Source organism: Salmo salar, chromosome ssa02 (genome assembly GCF_905237065.1).
Source record: "Salmo salar chromosome ssa02, Ssal_v3.1, whole genome shotgun sequence".
NCBI classification, from domain to species: domain Eukaryota; kingdom Metazoa; phylum Chordata; class Actinopteri; order Salmoniformes; family Salmonidae; genus Salmo; species Salmo salar.
In genome coordinates this window covers 51561944-51581127 of record NC_059443.1, presented here as the reverse complement: position 1 = coordinate 51581127, position 19184 = coordinate 51561944, and the positions used below count along the sequence as shown (strand labels likewise).

The window sequence follows — 19184 nt, the reverse complement described above, 5'->3', positions numbered from 1 at the left end:
TCATTTCTAAAAACCTGTGTTTACTTTGTCATCATGGGGTATTGTGTTTAGATTGAAAAGGGAATTAAAAATATAATAATAAGGCTAACATAACAAAATGTGGAAAAAGCTAAGGGGTCTGAATACTTTCTGAATGCACTGTACATGTGCCTTGTCTCAATGTACCATTTTATTAATAATTTCAAATTGAAAGATATTTATATGTATTTATTTATAAAATCACTGACTATAATAGTTTGGAAGACAACAGCTGTATCATAACACACAAATAGTTTATTCGAACAGTCCTATGACCTTAAGAGTTAAAGTAAAACAATAACACCTCTGTTCAAAACACTTCAATCCACTGCCTCAATGGAGGTTCAGGGTTAGGACAGAGACTGTATGTGTCCCCTCTTGTCTCATACACCAGTGGTGTCCCCATAGTCCTTGTTCCAGCGCACATACAGGTCCAGCGTTTGTGGTCCGACACTCCTCTTGATCTTCTTCAGTGACTCCACGAAATCAGAGAACCTGATATTCCTCACCTGCACAAAGGCACAGAACACTACAGTGATGAAGAGTGCAACAACAGCAGGGTGGTTCATTCATTCACAGCAAACGTAAGAAAACCGACTGAAACTGTGAGGGAACACCTGAACCTGTCCAATGAGAAGCGCTCGTTTTCATCTTCTGTAGAAAAAAGTTTTGCAATCATTAAGAGTTATTAAAAAGATGTAACTTTTATTTTACCAGGCTGTCGATTACGAACAAATTCTTATTTACAACGATGGCCTTGCAAGGGGCAAAAGGCCTCCTGTGGGGGAGGGTGCAGGGATAAAAAAAAAAAAGTAAGACAAGATGGACAACACAGACAGCGGAAGACACTTAGTTGGGACGATATATAAACAGGCAGGGTTTTTCATTAAAAGTATATATTTCACTTTGTGAATGATGCACATTGTGAATGCTGCAAATACTTGAGCTTGCCTGTTGCAACACCACCGCCGCAGCAAGTTTAAGGAAGAAGGGGCCAACTTGAAGGAATGAGTCTGAAGAAGGACGGGACTAGGATCCATTATGTCAGACTCACTGTGCTGAGGCATCTAGAGGCTCAGAAAGAGTCATAGCTGCTGGAAGATTTGCTACAGACAGCATTATTGGTCCACCAATACAGGACTAGTAAAGGCCCAGTGCACTACTTTTGTGACACACACACACACACACACACACATATATATACATATACATACACACACACACACACACACACACATATATATATATATATATATATATATACACACACACACACACACACACACACACATATATATATATATATATATATATATACACACACATATATATACACACACACACACACACACACATATATACATATATATATATATATATACATACATATATATACATACATATATACATATATACACACATATACACATATACACACATATATATACATATACACACATATACACACATATACACACATATATATACATACACACACATATACATACATACATATATATATATATATATATATCAAGCAACAAATAGCAATTCTGACCAAAAATATATTATATATATATATATAGTTGGCAATACTGTTCATGCTACTAATAACCCATCCAGACCTAGGAAGAAAATAGTTATTATTTTAAAATACAAACTTTTCAAATACTTGAGGTAGTCAAATATAGTTTATATAGAGCAGTGGTCACCAACCACGATCTCCAAGGCATTTGTAGTCGATCACCAAATATTTCTGAAAAAAACAACAACGATAAAAACATTGCGTTCCTATTAATACTTTTTTCAGTTTAGCGCCGTTGGCGGTCGGTGGACTTGATTCAGCAGCCCTATCACCGGGAAGGCAAAGTGTTCCCATTCTGAACCATTTCAGGGTTTTGAACCACCTTATCGGCAGTTTCCTGGAGCCATAGGCTGTAAAAAAGAATCTTCAGCAAAGTTGATAGTGATATTTCTAAACTTTTAAAACCATGACAAGAATTGACTCAATGGATACAGTAAAGAGCTGCTGTTTTTATAAGTTAATGTGCAAGTTGTTATTCAGCACTTTGTCCAACACTTTCTTAAGCCATAAAATATGCATTATCCCTAGTGCCACTCATGCTACAACCAGCACTGCAGCTGCAATGAATGAGTATAGCAAAGGGTTTCGATAACTTTGTGTTATTATTAGCGGCTTGTGTCCTTTATAATATTGAGGAATATTTCATAGGAGTAACAACATAAATTGCTGCATGAGGCAGAAATAATGCAGCGGGAAAGCGGAGGGACGGTGAGTTGGGTGAGGCAGCCTCACCGCTGCTCTCTCCTCCTCAGACTGACCATCAGACGCAGGCCATCACAGTGCAGTAAAATAAGCTAATTATAATGCTCACAAGTAATACAACAAATGATCTATTACCAGTGTGATCATATACAGTGCCTTTGGAAAGTACTCAGACCCCTTGACTTTTTCCACATTTTGTTACGTTACAGCCGTATTCTAAAATGTATTATTATTTTTGTCCATCCTCAATCTACACACAATACCTCATAACGACAAAGCAAAAACAGGTTGAGACATTTCTGCTAATTTATTCAAAATAAAAAACTGAAATATTACATTTACATAAGTATTCAGACCCTTTACTCAGTTCTTTGTTGAAGCACCTTTGGCAACGATTACAGCCTTGAGTCTTCTTGGGTATGAAGCTACAAGCTTGGCACACCTATTGTTGGGGAGATTATCCCATTCTTCTCTGCAGATCCTCTCAAGCTCTGTCAGGTTGGATGCACAGCTATTGGCTGTGTGCTTAGGGGCGTTGTCCTGTTAGAAGGTGAAACTTCACCCCAGTCTGAGGTCCCAAGCGCTCTGGAGCAGGTTTTCATTAAGGATCTCTCTGTACTTTCCTCTGTTAATCTTTTCCTTGATCCTGACTAGTCTGCCAGTCCCGGCTGCTGAAAAACATAACTCACAGCATGATGCTGCCGTCACCATGCTTCACCATAGGGATGGTGCCAGGTTTCCTCCAGACGTGACGCTTGGCATTCAGGCCCAAGAGTTCAAGCAGTGGTGAGGCTGCCTCTCCCTCCCTCCACTGAGAAAAGAGGACACTGTCTTCCAGCTGAATGCGAAACTCAAGTCACACTGCATTATTTCTGCATCATGCACCAATTAATGTTATTAATCCGGTGTCCAGATAAAGTGAAATATTACTTGATTAAAAAAAAAAAAAAAGAGACAAGTCGCTAATAACACCGCAAGCTTATCGAAACACTTTGCTATACTCATTCATTGCAGCTGCAGTGCTGGTTGTAGCTCATTTTATAGCTTATAAAAGTGTTGAACAACATGTTGACAGCGCTGAATAACAACAAACATGAACTTACTCATAAAAACATCAGCGTTTTGCTGTATTTGTTGAGTCATAAGATGCGCATTATCCCTACTTCCACTCATGCTTTTGGGCTCAACTATTTATAACTTTTACTTCACTACATTCCTAAAGAAAATAAAATGTACTTTTTACTCCATACATTTTCCCTGACACCCAAAAGTACTCATTACATTTTTAATGCTCAGCAGGACAGGAAAATGGTCAAATTCATGCACTTATCAAGAGAACCTCATTGGTCATCTCTACTGCCTCTGATCTGGCGGACTCACTAAAAAAACATGCTTTGTTTGTAAATGATGTCTGAGTGTTTGAGTGTGCCCCTGGCTCTCCGTTTCTTTTCTTTGGTGCTGTCTGGTTTGCTTAATATAAGGAATTTGAAATTATTAATACTTTTACTTTTGATACATAAATGTAATTGCTAAAATATACTTAAGTACTGTTTATTTAAAACCAAATACATTAAAAGTTTCATTCAAGTAGCATTTTACTGGGTGACAACTGGGTACTTTTTCCACCACTGAGTGCTAATGCGCAGGTGTTATCGGCTCTATAAAACAGATGGCAGCGACCACGAAACAGCATTTGCGAACGGGAGTAGATTACGTTGAAAACAACGGTCGGCCATCTTGGACGCTGTCTCCAGTTCAAATTGTATCCTGATGTCGACAGCAGATGAGTTATATTCATAATATAGCTAGCTAACATACATTTGGAGGACACAAGCTATAATTAACTGGCTCGCTAACTAGCGTTAGCAGTGTTTTCAATGATGGTAAGTGCAGCTAGCTAACCAGCTAGAAAACAACGGAACAAAAGTATAATTTCAGATTCTAAAACAAGTCCAACAGGCTCTGCATTTCAGGAATCACAATCGTAAGTACCCCTGGTGCACTGAAATAATTTAGCCATTTAAACAATTTATTTCAACAATTTATTTGTTGATGAAAACTCTGTTTTTGCAACGGCATTCATTGGCTTCCTTGCATTTCAAATGTGACCTGGTCGGACTGGATTCTGGTTAGTGATGGTTGCTATCCAACGGAGCGCTATGATTGGTTGCACAAATATTCTGTGGCGGGCTTAGCGAAGGGGCAATTCCCACCCCATCCCCTCATCTAATGACTTGAGGGAATTCCATCAAATGCTCATACCCTGCCTACACCGCTCGCATCGTGTGCGCGAGCGTTGCAAAATAAATTTAGAAATATATATTATTGAAATATTGCACCCACACTGCTCGCGTGCGCCAACGAGCGTCTGCATTGCCAAGGGCTAAGACGGAAAGACGAACGAGGTCAGTGGCGGTAATGCACCTAATTTATGAAAGTTGCCAATCGCAATATAAAGTCCAGAGAAGAAAAAGCCTGGAAGGAGGAGAGATGACTAGAAATTATTTGGTTGACTGTTTGATATGTGGATTAATTGTCAGAGTAGAGGACCTTCTGCATTTCAGGTAAAATAACAACTCAATGTTTATATCCCAGGACAAATTAGGACAAATTAGCTAGCAAGTGCAAGCTAGCTAGCTAAATTGCCATAAATGTTTAATGCTTTTTGACCTGTCCCCAAACTAATGTAATTGGTTCAGTTTGTTTTGATATTTTAACCTGCGTGTCGCGATCGCGTTTGGTGTGGGAGGACAAAATGAATTTATGCACGATGGCGCACGCGCACAGCCGGTTTGGGTTCCGTGTCAGTCTGCTCTGGTCGCGTCTGGTTTGCCAGGGACCTTAACAAAGTGTCAGCACACTCAACCCCAGCAATTATTAACTCAAACCCTGGTCCCTACGACTAATTCAAAAATGATTATATGAAAAGGTTAAGGTGATGTCTCTAGATGTTACATTAAGGTCGTTTAGTGTTTTTATAAGGGATTCACTTTTTTTTTGCATCACTTTTCAATAAAAGTTCATAAAAAACTTGTATGGCATTTTTTTTATGAGAATGTGACTATAATAAATAAGCACAAAAATAGCACAGTATGGAATTATAGGTGAGATAATATCAGATATTTGGAGTAGCATATCGTGGAATAGGTTTTCCCAAATATCGCCCACCCCAAATATGCCCTAATAAATAACACGCCAAGATTCATAGGTAGAACTTGCTGCCAAGGGAGCCAAGTTGGCACAGGATGACCACTCTGTAGACAGGCTGCCGAAGGGTAGTCAACAACTAGAGCGTTGGACTAGTAACCGGAAGGTTGCTAGATCGAATCCCCGAGCTGACAAAATAAAAATCTGTTGTTCTGCCCCTGAACAAGGCAGTTAACCCACTGTTCCTAGGCCGTCATTGTAAATAAGAATTTGTTCTTAACTGACTTGCCTTTTTAAATAAAGGTGCAACAAAAAAAACTAGCCATTGAATCTCAAACCGAACACTATCACTCAATATGCGCGTTCACGTGTCAATCTCAATTGCTAGTTGTCAAGTCTACGAGGGTTCCACTGAACCCGTTGGCAGCCTCTTTACTGAGTGGGCATACTGTGGCGACTCAGTGTCCTTGGCAGCAATTTTTATCCATGAATTGTATACCGTTACCTAGCAACAACATGGCCACTACTACTTTGCCCTCAAAATTGTCAGAATGAATCTAAGATAATCATTTGTTTTTAAGTTTTTGCCGAGGTCTTAGTCTTGCAATTTTATATCTAGCTAAGGTGTTTTGTGCTTGAAGGAGTAGTATTTTTTAAGTTTTAAAAAGTGCATGAAAACAAGTTAGTGCAGTATAGAGTCTGCTGCGCTCAGCTCACTGTTTAGAGAAAGATGCGGTTCTACAGACTGATTTATGAGAACACGTCTACAACTTTATCATCATGCTGTAATTGAAGGACAAGCTACACGCTGTTCATCAGTGCCCAAAATCACTAGCTTGTTAAGTTCCATCCTTGTGTTTGTCAGTGAAGCTAGCCGTTAGAACTAGCTAGCAGGCACTATGAGCAGGCAGGCTAAGTCAACTGGCGAGTTGCTTTGGTGCTATTTTGTGCTGCAGTAAAGAGATGACGTTTTGTTTCATAGCGCATCATGCTACAAAACAGGTCGCAGAAGGAGACAATGCTTGCAAATGGGTTTTGAATTTTGGAATATTGACAAGTGGCAGTTGGGATACAAGTGGTTGATTGGTCGAAGTGTTTGGTTTATTATTCAACCTTAGTGTGATGTATACAGTGAATAGTGTAAACGTACCTCGTTTGCGGCCATGTTCCTGACTTGTTCTGGACGCAACTCTGAGAATTGAAATAGATTGCATTAGGAAACAAATAGGCACATTTGTAAAGAGACCAATTGCTGTATCGATTCAAAGGTTTGAATGAATTGTGCCGCTTACCTCTGATGGGACCGAGGGACGCATCTTTGGCCAGAGAGGTCAGGTCACTGCCAGAATAGCCTTCTGTCATTCTGCAAGGATTACACATATTCCAAGTTTTTCGATTATACCACAATATTAAATTAAGTTTGGGCGGCAGATTGCCTAGTGGTTAGAGCGTTGGGCCAGTAACCGAAAGGTTGCGGGATCGAATCCACGAGCTGACAAGGTAAAAATCTGTCATTCTGCCCCTGAACTAGGCAGTTAACCCACTCTTCCCCGGTAAATAAGAATTTGTTCTTAACTGTCTTGCCTAGTTAAATAGAATTTAATTTTATCTCTTAGATCTCTATACAGTCAGGTCCAAAATTGTCACTCTTGATAAAGATTAGCAAAAACAACTAAAATAAATAATACAAATACTGAGCTATATTTGCGTGCTCCAGTTGTTATTTATATTATACTAATAAAATTGCTCAGATTGTTTAACAAGTTATTTATTTATTAATTTACTAGAGGGCAACCGAATAATCGGCATGGCCGATTAATTAGGGTCGATTTCAAGTTTTCATAATCGGTAATCGGCCTTTTTGGATGTCGATTACATTGCAATCCATGAGGAAACTGCGTGGCAGGCTAACCACCTGTTACACGAGTGCAGCGTCAAAAGGACCTTGTGACTGCAATGAGCCAAGGTAAGTTGCTAGCTAGCACGAAACTTATCTTATAAAAAACAATCAATCTTCACATAATCACTAGTTAACTACACACGGTTGATGATATTACTAGGTTAACTAGCTTGTCCTCCTAATCAATGTGGTGCCTGTTAATTTATCTTTGAATCACAGCCTACTTCAACTTTGCCAAATGGGTGATGATTTAACAAAAGCGCATTTGCGAAAACAGCACATTCGTTGCACAAATGTACCTAACCATAAACATCAATGCCTTTCTTAAAATCGATACACAGAAGTATATATTTTTTTAAACCTGCATATTTAGTTAAAATAAATGCATGTTAGCAGGCAATATTAACTATGGAAATTGTGTCACTTCTCTTGCATTCAGTGCAAGCAGAGTCAGGGTATGTGCAACCGTTTGGGACGCCTGGCTCGTTGCGAACTGTGTTTCTTCCTAACAAAGGCCGTAATTAATTTGCCAGAATTTTACATAATTATGACATAACATTGAAGGTTGTGCAATGTAACAGCAATATTTAGACATAGGGTTGCCACCTGTTCGATAAAATACGCAATGGTTCCGTATTTCACTGAAAGAATAAATGTTTTGTTTTCGAAATAATAGTTTCCGGATTTGACCATATTAATGACCAAAGGCTCGTATTTCTGTGTTTATTATAATTTCGTCTATGATTTGATAAAGCAGTCTGACTGAGCGGTGGTAGGCAGCAGCAGTCTCGTAAGCATTCATTCAAACAGCACTTTAATGCGTTTGCGAGCAACTCTTAGCAATGCTTGAAGCACATAGCTGTTTATGACTTTAAGCCCATCAACTTCCCGAGATTAGGCTGGCAATACTAAAGTGCTTATAAGAACATCCAATAGTCAAAGGTATATGAAATACAAATGGTAGAGAGAGATAGTCAATGCGTCATAATTCCTATAATAACTACAACCTAAAACTTCTTACCTGGGAATATTGAACCACCAGCTTTCATATGTTCTTATGTTCTGACCAAGGAACTTAAACGTTAGAATGAATGAAATAATCTTATTAAATACTTTTTTCTTTACATATTTGAATGTGCTGAGAACAAAAATCACACAAAAATAATCAATGGAAATCCAATTTATCAACCCATGGAGGTCTGGATTTGGAGTCACACTCAAAATTAAAGTGGAAAACCACACTACAGGCTGATCCAACTTTGATGTAATGTCCTTAACACAAGTCAAAATGAGGCTCAGTAGTGTGTGTGGCCTCCACGTGCCTGTATGACCTCCCTACAACGCCTGGGCATGCTCCTGATGAGGTGACGGATGGTCTCCTGGGGGATCTCCTCCCAGACCTGGACTAAAGCATCCGCCAACTCCTGGACAGTCTGTGGTGCAACGTGGCGTTGGTGGATGGAGCGAGACATGATGTCCCAGGTGTGCTCAATTGGATTCAGGTCTGGGGAACGGGCGGGCCAGTCCATAGCATCAATGCCTTCCTCTTGCAGGATCTGCTGACACACTCCAGCCACATGAGGTCTAGCATTGTCTTGCATTAGGAGGAACCCAGGGCCAACCGCACCAGCATATGGTCTCACAAGGGGTCTGAGGATCTCATCTCGGTACCTAATGGCGTCAGGCTACCTCTGGCAAGGACATGGAGGGCTGTGCGGCCCCCCAAAGAAATGCCACCCCACACCATGACTGACCCATATATATATATATATATCATTAATATTAATTTTATAAGACAGGTTGGTGTCAAAATGATTGGCAACCCTAAATATGTTTATCAAATCATACAAAATTCTATCTGCATTTACATTCTACTCTTAATTAATCTCATTTTAAGGAACTGTATTGTGGCCTTCCATGGCATCTTGGTTCAATGGGGTATAACAATGAGGTAACACGCATGTAAAAATATAACCAGGCGGCGAATCGCATCTCTGCATGTCTGTCAGACATATCAGTGTGGATGACGGATCACCACCTCAAGCTGAACCTCGGCAAGACGGAGCTGCTCTTCCTCCCGGGGAAGGACTGCCCGTTCCATGATCTCGCCATCACGGTTGACAACTCCCTTGTGTCCTCCTCCCAGAGTGCTAAGAACCTTGGCGTGATCCTGGACAACACCCTGTCGTTCTCCACTAACATCAAGGCGGTGACCCAATCCTGTAGGTTCATGCTCTACAACATTCGCAGAGTACGACCCTGCCTCACACAGGAAGCAGTGCAGGTCCTAATCCAGGCACTTGTCATCTCCCGTCTGGACTACTGCAACTCGCTGTTGGCTGGGCTCCCTGCCTGTGCCATTAAACCCCTACAACTCATCCAGAACGCCGCAGCCCATCTGGTGTTCAACCTTCCCAAGTTCTCTCACGTCACCCCGCTCCTCCGCTCTCTCCACTGGCTTCCAGTTGAAGCTCGCATCCGCTACAAGACCATGGTGATTGCCTACGGAGCTGTGAAGGGAACGGCACCTCCATACCTTCAGGCTCTGATCAGGCCCTACACCCAAACAAGGGCACTGCGTTCATCCACCTCTGGCCTGCTGGCCCCCCTACCTCTGAGGAAGCACAGTTCCTGCTCAGCCCAGTCAAAACTGTTCGCTGCTCTGGCACCCCAATGGTGGAACAAGCTCCCTCACGACGCCAGGACAGCGGAGTCAATCACCACCTTCCGGAGACACCTGAAACCCCACCTCTTTAAGGAATACCTGGGATAGGATAAAGTAATCCTTCTACCCCCCAAAAAATATATAGATGTACTATTGTAAAGTGGTTGTTCCACTGGATATCATAAGGTGAATGCACCAATTTGTAAGTCGCTCTGGATAAGAGCGTCTGCTAAATGATGTAAATGTAATGACTTACATATATTTTTTACATTGTTTGCAAACTGATATGTGACACGTATTAATGCCAAAATAACATGCAAAACAGGCAAGCCCCCCCAAAAATATATTTCTAATATATATTTTCAAAACTGCTAAACATGTGGGGCTCAAATCAGCCCCACCTGCTCTGAATGAAGGGTCGCCACTGGTGTTCTTCAATCTCATAAAACATTTGAGAAAAAGGCTCAGTCCCATAGGGCGGCGCACAATTGGCCCAGCGTCGTCCAGGTTTGGCTGGGGTAGGCCGTCATTGTAAATAAGAATTTGTTCTTAACTGACTTGCCTAGTAAAATAAATAAAAAAATGTTTAAATAAAGTACCATTATCCTCGCAAGGGGAGGGTGCCGGAGTATTGAAAACTATCTTTTTTAGATTACTCGTTATAGAAAATCTTTCTCTGAGCAATTGTATTAGCATACAATAACATAGTTTTGCTCATCTTTATCGAGGTTGCCAATAATTGTAAACGTGAATGTATATCTGTATGTCATTCTGAAAGCATAGAGAGATAGCAAACCTTTCAAATATAACATTGTCTCTATTTTTCTCTATATATTAAATATATCTATTGGCATCTCTTTATTTATCCATCATTTTGAAAGGATTACAGAGAACAAAGCATTTTATATTATAAAGATAGAGCATTAGATATAGCCATAGATCATGATATCATCTATCAACTAACTATTGTACAAAGTTCATTCATACCATGGTAAAGGATATCTAAAAGCACAAAACATATTAGGTAGGTTTCCAAGTCAGTTTACCTGGCTAGCTGTGACAGTTCTTTCTGTGCGAGAGGATTCCCGTGCTTCTCCAAAAGGTTCTTGACCAGTTTTAGCCGTGTCTATACACAACACACAATTATATAGAATTTTGCAGGGAAATTGTATGGGGGAATGTGATTTGTTTACTGTATGGCTACAATTGTAAATGGAATTAATAGGTTTCTTAACATACCTCTTCTGTTGGTAAAGCCACGTACACCCGTTTTGCAAATCGCCTGTTAATAGAAACAGTTTGAGAACATGTTACCATTGGGTATGCCTTGAAGACTTAAATGACAATTCCACCACTTTATAACCAGTTATTATGCTGTTAGGATACACCGAGTGTACAAAACTTTAGGAACACCTGCTCTTTCCATGACAGACTGACCAGGTGAATCCAGATGAAAGCTTTGATCCCTTATTGATGTCACTTGTTAAATCCACTTCAATCAGTGTAGATTAAGGGAAGGATACAGGTTAAAGGATTTTTAAGCCTCGAGACAATTGAAACATGGATTGTGTATGAGTGCCATTCAGAGGGTGAATGGGAAATACAAAAGATTTAAGTACCTTTGTATGGGGTATGGTAGTAAGTGCCAGGCGCACAGGTTTGACCGTGTCAAGAACTGCAACGCTGCTGGGTTTTTCACACAACAGTTTCCCGTGTGTATTAAGAATGGTCCACCACCCAAAGGACATCAAGCCAACTTGACAACTGTGGGAAGCATTGGAGTCAACATGGGCCAGCATCCCTGTGGAACACTTGACACCTTGTAGAGTCCATGCCCGGACGAATTCAGGCTGTTCTGAGTGCAAAAGGGTGTTCAACTTAGACCAAAGAATGTTTGTACAAAACATAATTTGGTCTAAGTTGCACACAGTGTATATGAACTACTGTGGGATTTGATACACATTGATGTTTTATCATTTTTTGTTAGTCATACTGCCTGATTCCTCATTTTTGAAGCCTCTGCATTGCATTGCCCTCGTCTACAGTATAAATAAATCACATTTTATTTGTCACGTGCCGAATGCTTACTTAAACCAACAATGCATTAAAAAAATTTAAAGTAAGAATATATTAGCTAAAAAATTATAAAATAAACTTAAAGTACAAATAAAAAGTTAAAAATGTACTACTCTTTCCAGGGTGGATTTCACCTCCCACGATGCAATACTCTGCCTAGTCTGCAGTTAGCTTAGCTGGCTAGTAAACCCAGATGAAGCTTATCATAAGTTAAGTGCATTTCACATTCCTTTTGGGTTGTAATAATATTATTATAATGCTTGCATGAATATAATTCTGAATATATGTTAATGTCATTGTCACCAATCACCTGCATTACAAAAGAAAATCTAACTTAGATGCTAACAAATGCTAACCATAAGTTACCGTATCTGATGGTTAACAAGTATGCTAGCTAGCCCAACTTCTACATCCAAAATAAGTTTTTCCAACAAGCACAGTCGAGTCAAACTTAACGACTGTCTTAAACAAATGTCCAAACAACATGTTAGAACATTTATTAAGACATTTACAGGCAAATCACTATGGAATCCTAGTCTCTCATGGCTAAGTAGCTAACCCTGCTGCATCTGAAATAGTGTTTAACAATAACAGCCAAATACAGCCTTAGCGACTGTCCAAGGAACCATCCAATAACACTGTAGGCCTATTAAAACGAATAAAAAGTATGAAATTTACAAGTAATCCACTGCAAAAATATAGGCTATTTGGAAAGGGCGCAATGGCCACTGGAGATGCAACTTCATCGGTGATGGCCAGAGTGGTTTTGCCAAATGGAATCATGGTAGTTCGAGCCTTGAACAACAGAAAAATATTGGAGTAAGCCAACTACAAAGATCATTCCATAGGTTTTTGAGCGTCACCTTGCGAGCAAAACATTTTAACGGCCTCCTCATGACAGCGAAGAGAAATTTACGTTTTGAAGTTCATTTTTTGGAGGCAGAGAGAAGATTTTGCAATTTTGTAACTCACTTCATACAATTCTACACATTTTGCCATGAGACAGAGAGAAAAATGTGCAGTTTTACAGCTAATTTCCTGCAATTCTACACATTTTGCCATAGGGTGGAGGCAAATGTTTGCAGTTTTTAATATGATAACTGATGATCAAAGGGCCCCACCCGGGCGGTAATTTGACCATGCTTACTACAAGTTTAGATAGCTGGCCGCTAGACTAACTTACCAATCAAAAACGTTTAAGCTGACGTACTAATTTAGTGACAGCTGATGCACAACCAAATAAAACCAAATAAAACAATTATATTATTCTAACTCTCAACAGTAAGTTGAGACACCGACTGAGTTCCAAATAATATATTATTTATAGAAAATAAATATTGGTCCAATGGCCTACATTGGCTGTATTAGACCAAGACAAACAGAGCAACACATAGCAGGGAGTTCCAATAAGATCATGTTCCATAAATATATATATATTTTATTTAACCAGGCAAGTCAGTTAAGAACACTGGGCCAATTGTGCGCCGCCCTTTGGGACTCCCAATCACGGCCGGATGTGATTCAGCCTGGATACGAACTAGGGAATGTAGTGACGCCTCTTGCACTCTTGCAGTGCCTTAGACTGCTGTGCCATTCAGGAGCACCATAGATAGCTGAAAATGACTGTCTATATTGTCATCGCAGGGATCCTACTTGAAAAAAACAGAAGCAATTTCCAGTTTTGCTCATCACTAAACAGTCAATAGCCATGAAATCACAAAATTACACTCAAACTGTGTTTATGACATCACTAAATACTTCATAATAACAAACCAAATGTTAAATGTGGCGGAGTTGCCCTTTAACAGTGCTACCTTGTGGCAGAGAGACCTCACTGAAAAGTAAACCTGGGTTGTGTTCAGTAGGCACACAAAAACTTATGAAACGGGTAGGGAGGTACTACCTGAAAAATTAGCATGTTTTCCATTGCAATAACTTGTGTCCTACTGAATACAACCCTGGCTTACTAAAACAAACTGGGCATCCCCTGCCCCAGCCACACTGGCCTACAGTACCTAAGAACAGCCTCGTCCAGCTCCTGAGGTCTGTTGGTGGCTCCCATCACCAACACCCGCTCATCCCCACCAGATTGCACCTAAACACACACCCAAATAAATATTATTGGCAGCAACACAGTTAGACAATATATCCATCTCTTGGACAGATTTAATGTGGAAGAGGCTAAATCTTTATGCAGGATATGGACAAAAAAATCCAATCAAAGTTTATTGGTCGCGTACACAGTTTAGCAGATGTAATAGCAGGTGTAGCGAAATTCTTGTGTGACTAGCTCCTAAACAGACATGGCTGGTTGCAGGATGTGGCCAACAGACAGAATCCCTCCAGGGACAAACATTGCATACACATGTACATACGCTCATGAATTTATAAAACAAGTCACAAAATGAACACTGGAACACACATGCGTGTATACGCTGAAACACACACAGGGAGAGACCTCCTTACCCCATCAAACTCAATCAAGAACTCGGTCTTGAGTCGTCTGCTGGCATCATGCTCTCCCTCTCTCCTCTCACAGAGTAGACTGTCAATCTCATCTGTGTGGGGTAAGTAACTGTAGTCATAATCTGAATGGAAGGGTCTCATTATCCTAGTTTTCTATGCATAGTCGCACTCTCCATTTCCATCAGTTATTAAATAGAAAAGTCTTGCCAACATGCTATAATTGCATACAATATCTGTGCTTATTATTAGATTGCAGGTAATGAAACATCATATGGTTATGTGCTTTCTTGACCAGTTTATTGCAGTTACGCATTCATCTTGGTTTATCTAACAAAGTCAAAGTTACCTATGAAGATGATCGAGGGTTGCAGTTCTCTGGCGACGGCAAACAGAGTTCGCACCAGCTTCTCTCCCTCCCCCATCTACAGGGAAAGACCAAAAGAATAGTGAGCTTACACTTTTTCTACAAGGGACTACTTGAAATGACTGATATATGGTTGTTTTTCTACTAAACTCAGCTGAATGCACTGACTAAGTCGCACTGGATAAAAGCATCTGCTAAATAACTAACATGCAAAGAAATGTAAAATGTAACAAATGAAAGTGTAAAGAGATCTTTACGCTAATAATGTACTCACATATTTCGAGGTCAAGCTGGCTGCACTTATGTTGAAGAATGTGGCGTTGGACTCCATGGCCACTGCTTTAGCCTATCAGTAAAAAAAAAAAAAAGAGCTAAAATGTCAAATGCAGAACATTATACTTATTTTGAGATATTTTCAACGATATGCTCTATAATCCTTAAATTCATTTTTTTCTGTTCGCTTTGTTTAAAATTTGATAACATATCCAAATTCCTGCTCTATAGAATCACCATTTGTTGTAATGCAGGTCAGACACATTTTGTGAGATTGAGTACATACTAGAGTACATGAACGATGGCTAAACTACATTCATGATGGATAATGCAATTTTGTATGACAGAAAAACAAAATAAACATTTCCACGGATTTAGCCTATCCTTACATCATTCTGTGCCATCGGTCATAGTACTCTGTCAAAGTACCACCATGTAAAAAAACAAATATATAACAAATATAAAATGTACTTACAAACTTAGACCTAAACCAACTCTACTCTTGGACAAAGCATCTCGTAGTCAGAGGATGTCTCAACCAGCTAATCCAGTGAAAGGACTCTATCCACTGTCTATATTCATTATATTAGTCTTGTATTATAAAGATTTTACAAATGTATAGTTTTGTGCGTTTTTCTATGACAATTGTTACGTTATATCATGATCACTTGTGATCTTTGGGAGCCTAACCAAGACCCACTCTACTAATAATTTCTCATTCGGTCTCTTGCCAATACCAAATGGTACTGCACCACACTCACCAGCATTGTCTTTCCGTTGCCAGGAGGACCGAAGAGCAGAAGGCCTCGTGCTGGAGCCCTCAAGCCTGTAAACAACTGGAAAAAACAACATCTACTCAGCCCTTTTTTCATAGTCCTGAAGTTCAAAATTACAGAGCAATACATAGCCTATCAGCATCAATAAATTACTGATTTAACATTTACTGTATACATACAGTATAAAGTGGGTAAAACAGTACATAAACATGACTAAAGTTACCAGTGTTCAATGACTATGTACATAGGGCAGCAGTCTCTAATGTGCAGAGTAGAGTACCAGGTGGTAGCTAGCTAGTAACAGTGACTAAGGTTCAGGGCAGGGTACTGGGCAGAGGCCGGCTAGTGGTGACTGTTTAACAGTCTGATGGCCTGGAGATAAAAGCTGTTTTTCAGTCTCTCGGCCCCAGCATTGATACACCTGTACGGTCTCCTCTTTCTAGATGGTAACGGGGTGAACAGGCCGTGGCTCGGGTGGCTGAGTTCCTTGATTTTCTTGGCCTTTCTGTGACACCAGATGCCGTAGATGTCCTGGAGGGCAGGCAGTGTGCCCCCGGTGATGCGTTGGGCTCATCGCACCATCCTGGATGGCGCAATTGCCGTACCAGGCTGTGATACAGCCCGACAGGATGCTCTCAATGGTCCATCTGTAGAAGTTTGTGAGGATCCTAGGGGCCAAGCTGAATTTCTTCAGCCTCCTGAGGTTGAAGAGGCGCTGTCGTGCCTTCTTCACCACGCTGTCTGTGTGAAGGGACCATTTCAGGTTGTCAGTGAGGTGCATGCCGAGGAACTTGAAGCTTTTGACCTTCTCCACTGCGACCCCATCAACAACAAACAAAAAATATTCCTGGCACCACTCTGCCAGGGCTGTCACCTCTTCCCTGTAGGCTGTCTTATCATTGTTGGTAATCAGGCCTACCAACGTTGTCGTAACATGACTGAACAAGGCGTTATTGGCCCACGAATAGTTTTAGAATGGCTTGCGACATGGGTTATGAATGTAAAATGTGGCCCACCAATGGAGATGCATCCATCCATAGCGCCGGTAATATGGTGACAACTTTCGAACGGTTTGGGCTAGAGACAGGCGCTTTTCTTTGTAGTAATGGTGCAACCGAAGCGCTGCCTTTTTCCCCTCTATGGCACATGGAAACAAACAGTGGTACAACGAAGCCTAATCATTACAACAATTGTCAGCGGGCTGATTATTTTTTTTTTTTAGGTGCACTGGTGCTCCAAAATAAAAAATTCCCTCCAATAAAGCTTGAACACATTTTCTCGTATCCATGCTTCGCCCCCTTATTCATTATGATTGAAAAGGCAAAACCGATCCTAGATCAGCACTCATACTCTGAGACACCTTTGTAGGCCATCATTGTAAATAAGAATTTGTTCTTAACCGACTTCCCTAGTTAAATCAACAGAACAAAAAAATACAGACCATTATGTTAGGACTGCCCACATTAACGGTTGCTGCTCAACATTTTTACTGACCATGTTACCGAGAGGTGATACTTTGTAAGAGGCTGCCCATAACAGCCTGTGAAAAGACTACCATATACACTCCATGGTCCAGTGAATTGCTGTTCCTCTCCAATCTCACCTCTGGCCTCAGTGCAGGCAGGATGACTATTTCCTGTAGGGCCTGTTTAGCCAGCTCCTGGCCAGCAACGTCCTCGAACCTCACTGATGAGCCACTGGAAGGAAGGAAGGAAGGAAGGAAGGAAGGAAGGAAGGGAAGGAAGGAAGGAAGGCACACACACACACACACACACACACACGAGAGTGGTCTGAGTGCTCATTCCCATACAGAAATATAGACATACTCAACTCTGCCTGGGTTGTATTAATTAGGCAGCAAAGACAGACAAACAGGCAGGCAGGACTTTTCAGTGCCAAAACATAATAAAAAGTGTTGCACCGGTGTGCCCTATTGAACACGACCCAGGTCAAGCAGTCAACGTCTATTGTGTTCCAAACTGAGACACCTTGCAAAGCACATGCTTTACGTCCAGTGAATAATACACTGCACAAAAAAATAAAGGGAACACTTAAACAACACAATGTAACTCCAAGTCAATCACACTTCTGTGAAATCAAACTGTCCACTTAGGAAGCAACACTGATTGACAATACATTTCACATGCTGTTGTGCAAATGGAATAGACAACAGGTGGAAATTATAGGCAATTAGCAAGTCACCCCCAATAAAGGAGTGGTTCTGCAGGTGGAGACCACAGACCACTTCTCAGTTCCTATGCATCCTGGCTGATGTTCTGGTCACTTTTGAACGCTGGCGGTGCTTTCACTCTAGTGGTAGCATGAGACGGAGTCTACAACCCACACAAGTGGCTCAGGTAGTGCAGCTCATCCAGGATGGCACATCAATGCGAGCTGTGGCAAGAAGGTTTGCTGTGTCTGTCAGCGTAGTGTCCAGAGCATGGAGGTGCTACCAGGAGACAGGCCAGTACATCAGGAGACGTGGAGGAGGCCGTAGGAGGGCAACAACCCAGCAGCAGGACCGCTACCTCCGCTTTTGTGCAAGGAGGAGCAGGAGGAGCACTGCCAGAGCCCTGCAAAATGACCTCCAGCAGGCCACAAATGTGCATGTGTCTGCTCAAACGGTCAGAAACAGACTCCATGAGGGTGGTATGAGGGCCCGACGTCCACAGGTGGGGGTTGTGCTTACAGCCCAACACCGTGCAGGACGTTTGGCATTTGCCAGAGAACACCAAGATTGGCAAATTCGCCACTGGCGCCCTGTGCTCTTCACAGTTGAAAGCAGGTTCACACTGAGCACGTGACAGACGTGACAGAGTCTGGAGACGCCGTGGAGAACGTTCTGCTGCCTGCAACATCCTCCAGCATGACCGGTTTGGCGGTGGGTCAGTCATGGTGTGGGGTGGCATTTCTTTGGGGGGCCGCACAGCCCTCCATGTGCTCGCCAGAGGTAGCCTGACTGCCATTAGGTACCGAGATGAGATCCTCAGACCCCTTGTGAGACCATATGCTGGTGCGGTTGGCCCTGGGTTCCCCCTAATGCAAGACAATGCTAGACCTCATGTGGCTGGAGTGTGTCAGCAGTTCCTGCAAGAGGAAGGCATTGATGCTACGGACTGGCCCGCCAGTTCCCCAGACCTGAATCCAATTGAGCACATCTGGGACATCATTTCTCGCTCCATCCACCAACGCCACGTTGCACCACAGACTGT

At 41.4% G+C, this 19184-nt stretch overlaps 1 protein-coding gene across 2 annotated transcripts in view; it reads right to left on the bottom strand.

Annotated features, from left to right (window-relative positions):
• Nucleotides 1-192: 192 nt before the first annotated feature.
• LOC106586197 (spastin) overlaps nt 193-19184 on the bottom strand; it is a 34374-nt gene continuing 15382 nt past the window's right edge. For both annotated transcript variants that reach the window (XM_014173193.2, XM_014173221.2), the window contains 11 exons: nt 17576-17669; nt 15958-16032; nt 15198-15269; nt 14906-14981; nt 14560-14651; nt 14109-14188; nt 11257-11299; nt 11064-11143; nt 6745-6815; nt 6603-6643; nt 193-527 (listed from right to left, as the gene is read on the bottom strand). In XM_014173193.2, coding sequence (XP_014028668.1) covers nt 402-527; nt 6603-6643; nt 6745-6815; nt 11064-11143; nt 11257-11299; nt 14109-14188; nt 14560-14651; nt 14906-14981; nt 15198-15269; nt 15958-16032; nt 17576-17669 — 850 coding nt within the window. In that variant the 3' untranslated portion in view covers nt 193-401. The remainder of the gene's footprint in view (nt 528-6602; nt 6644-6744; nt 6816-11063; nt 11144-11256; nt 11300-14108; nt 14189-14559; nt 14652-14905; nt 14982-15197; nt 15270-15957; nt 16033-17575; nt 17670-19184) is intronic.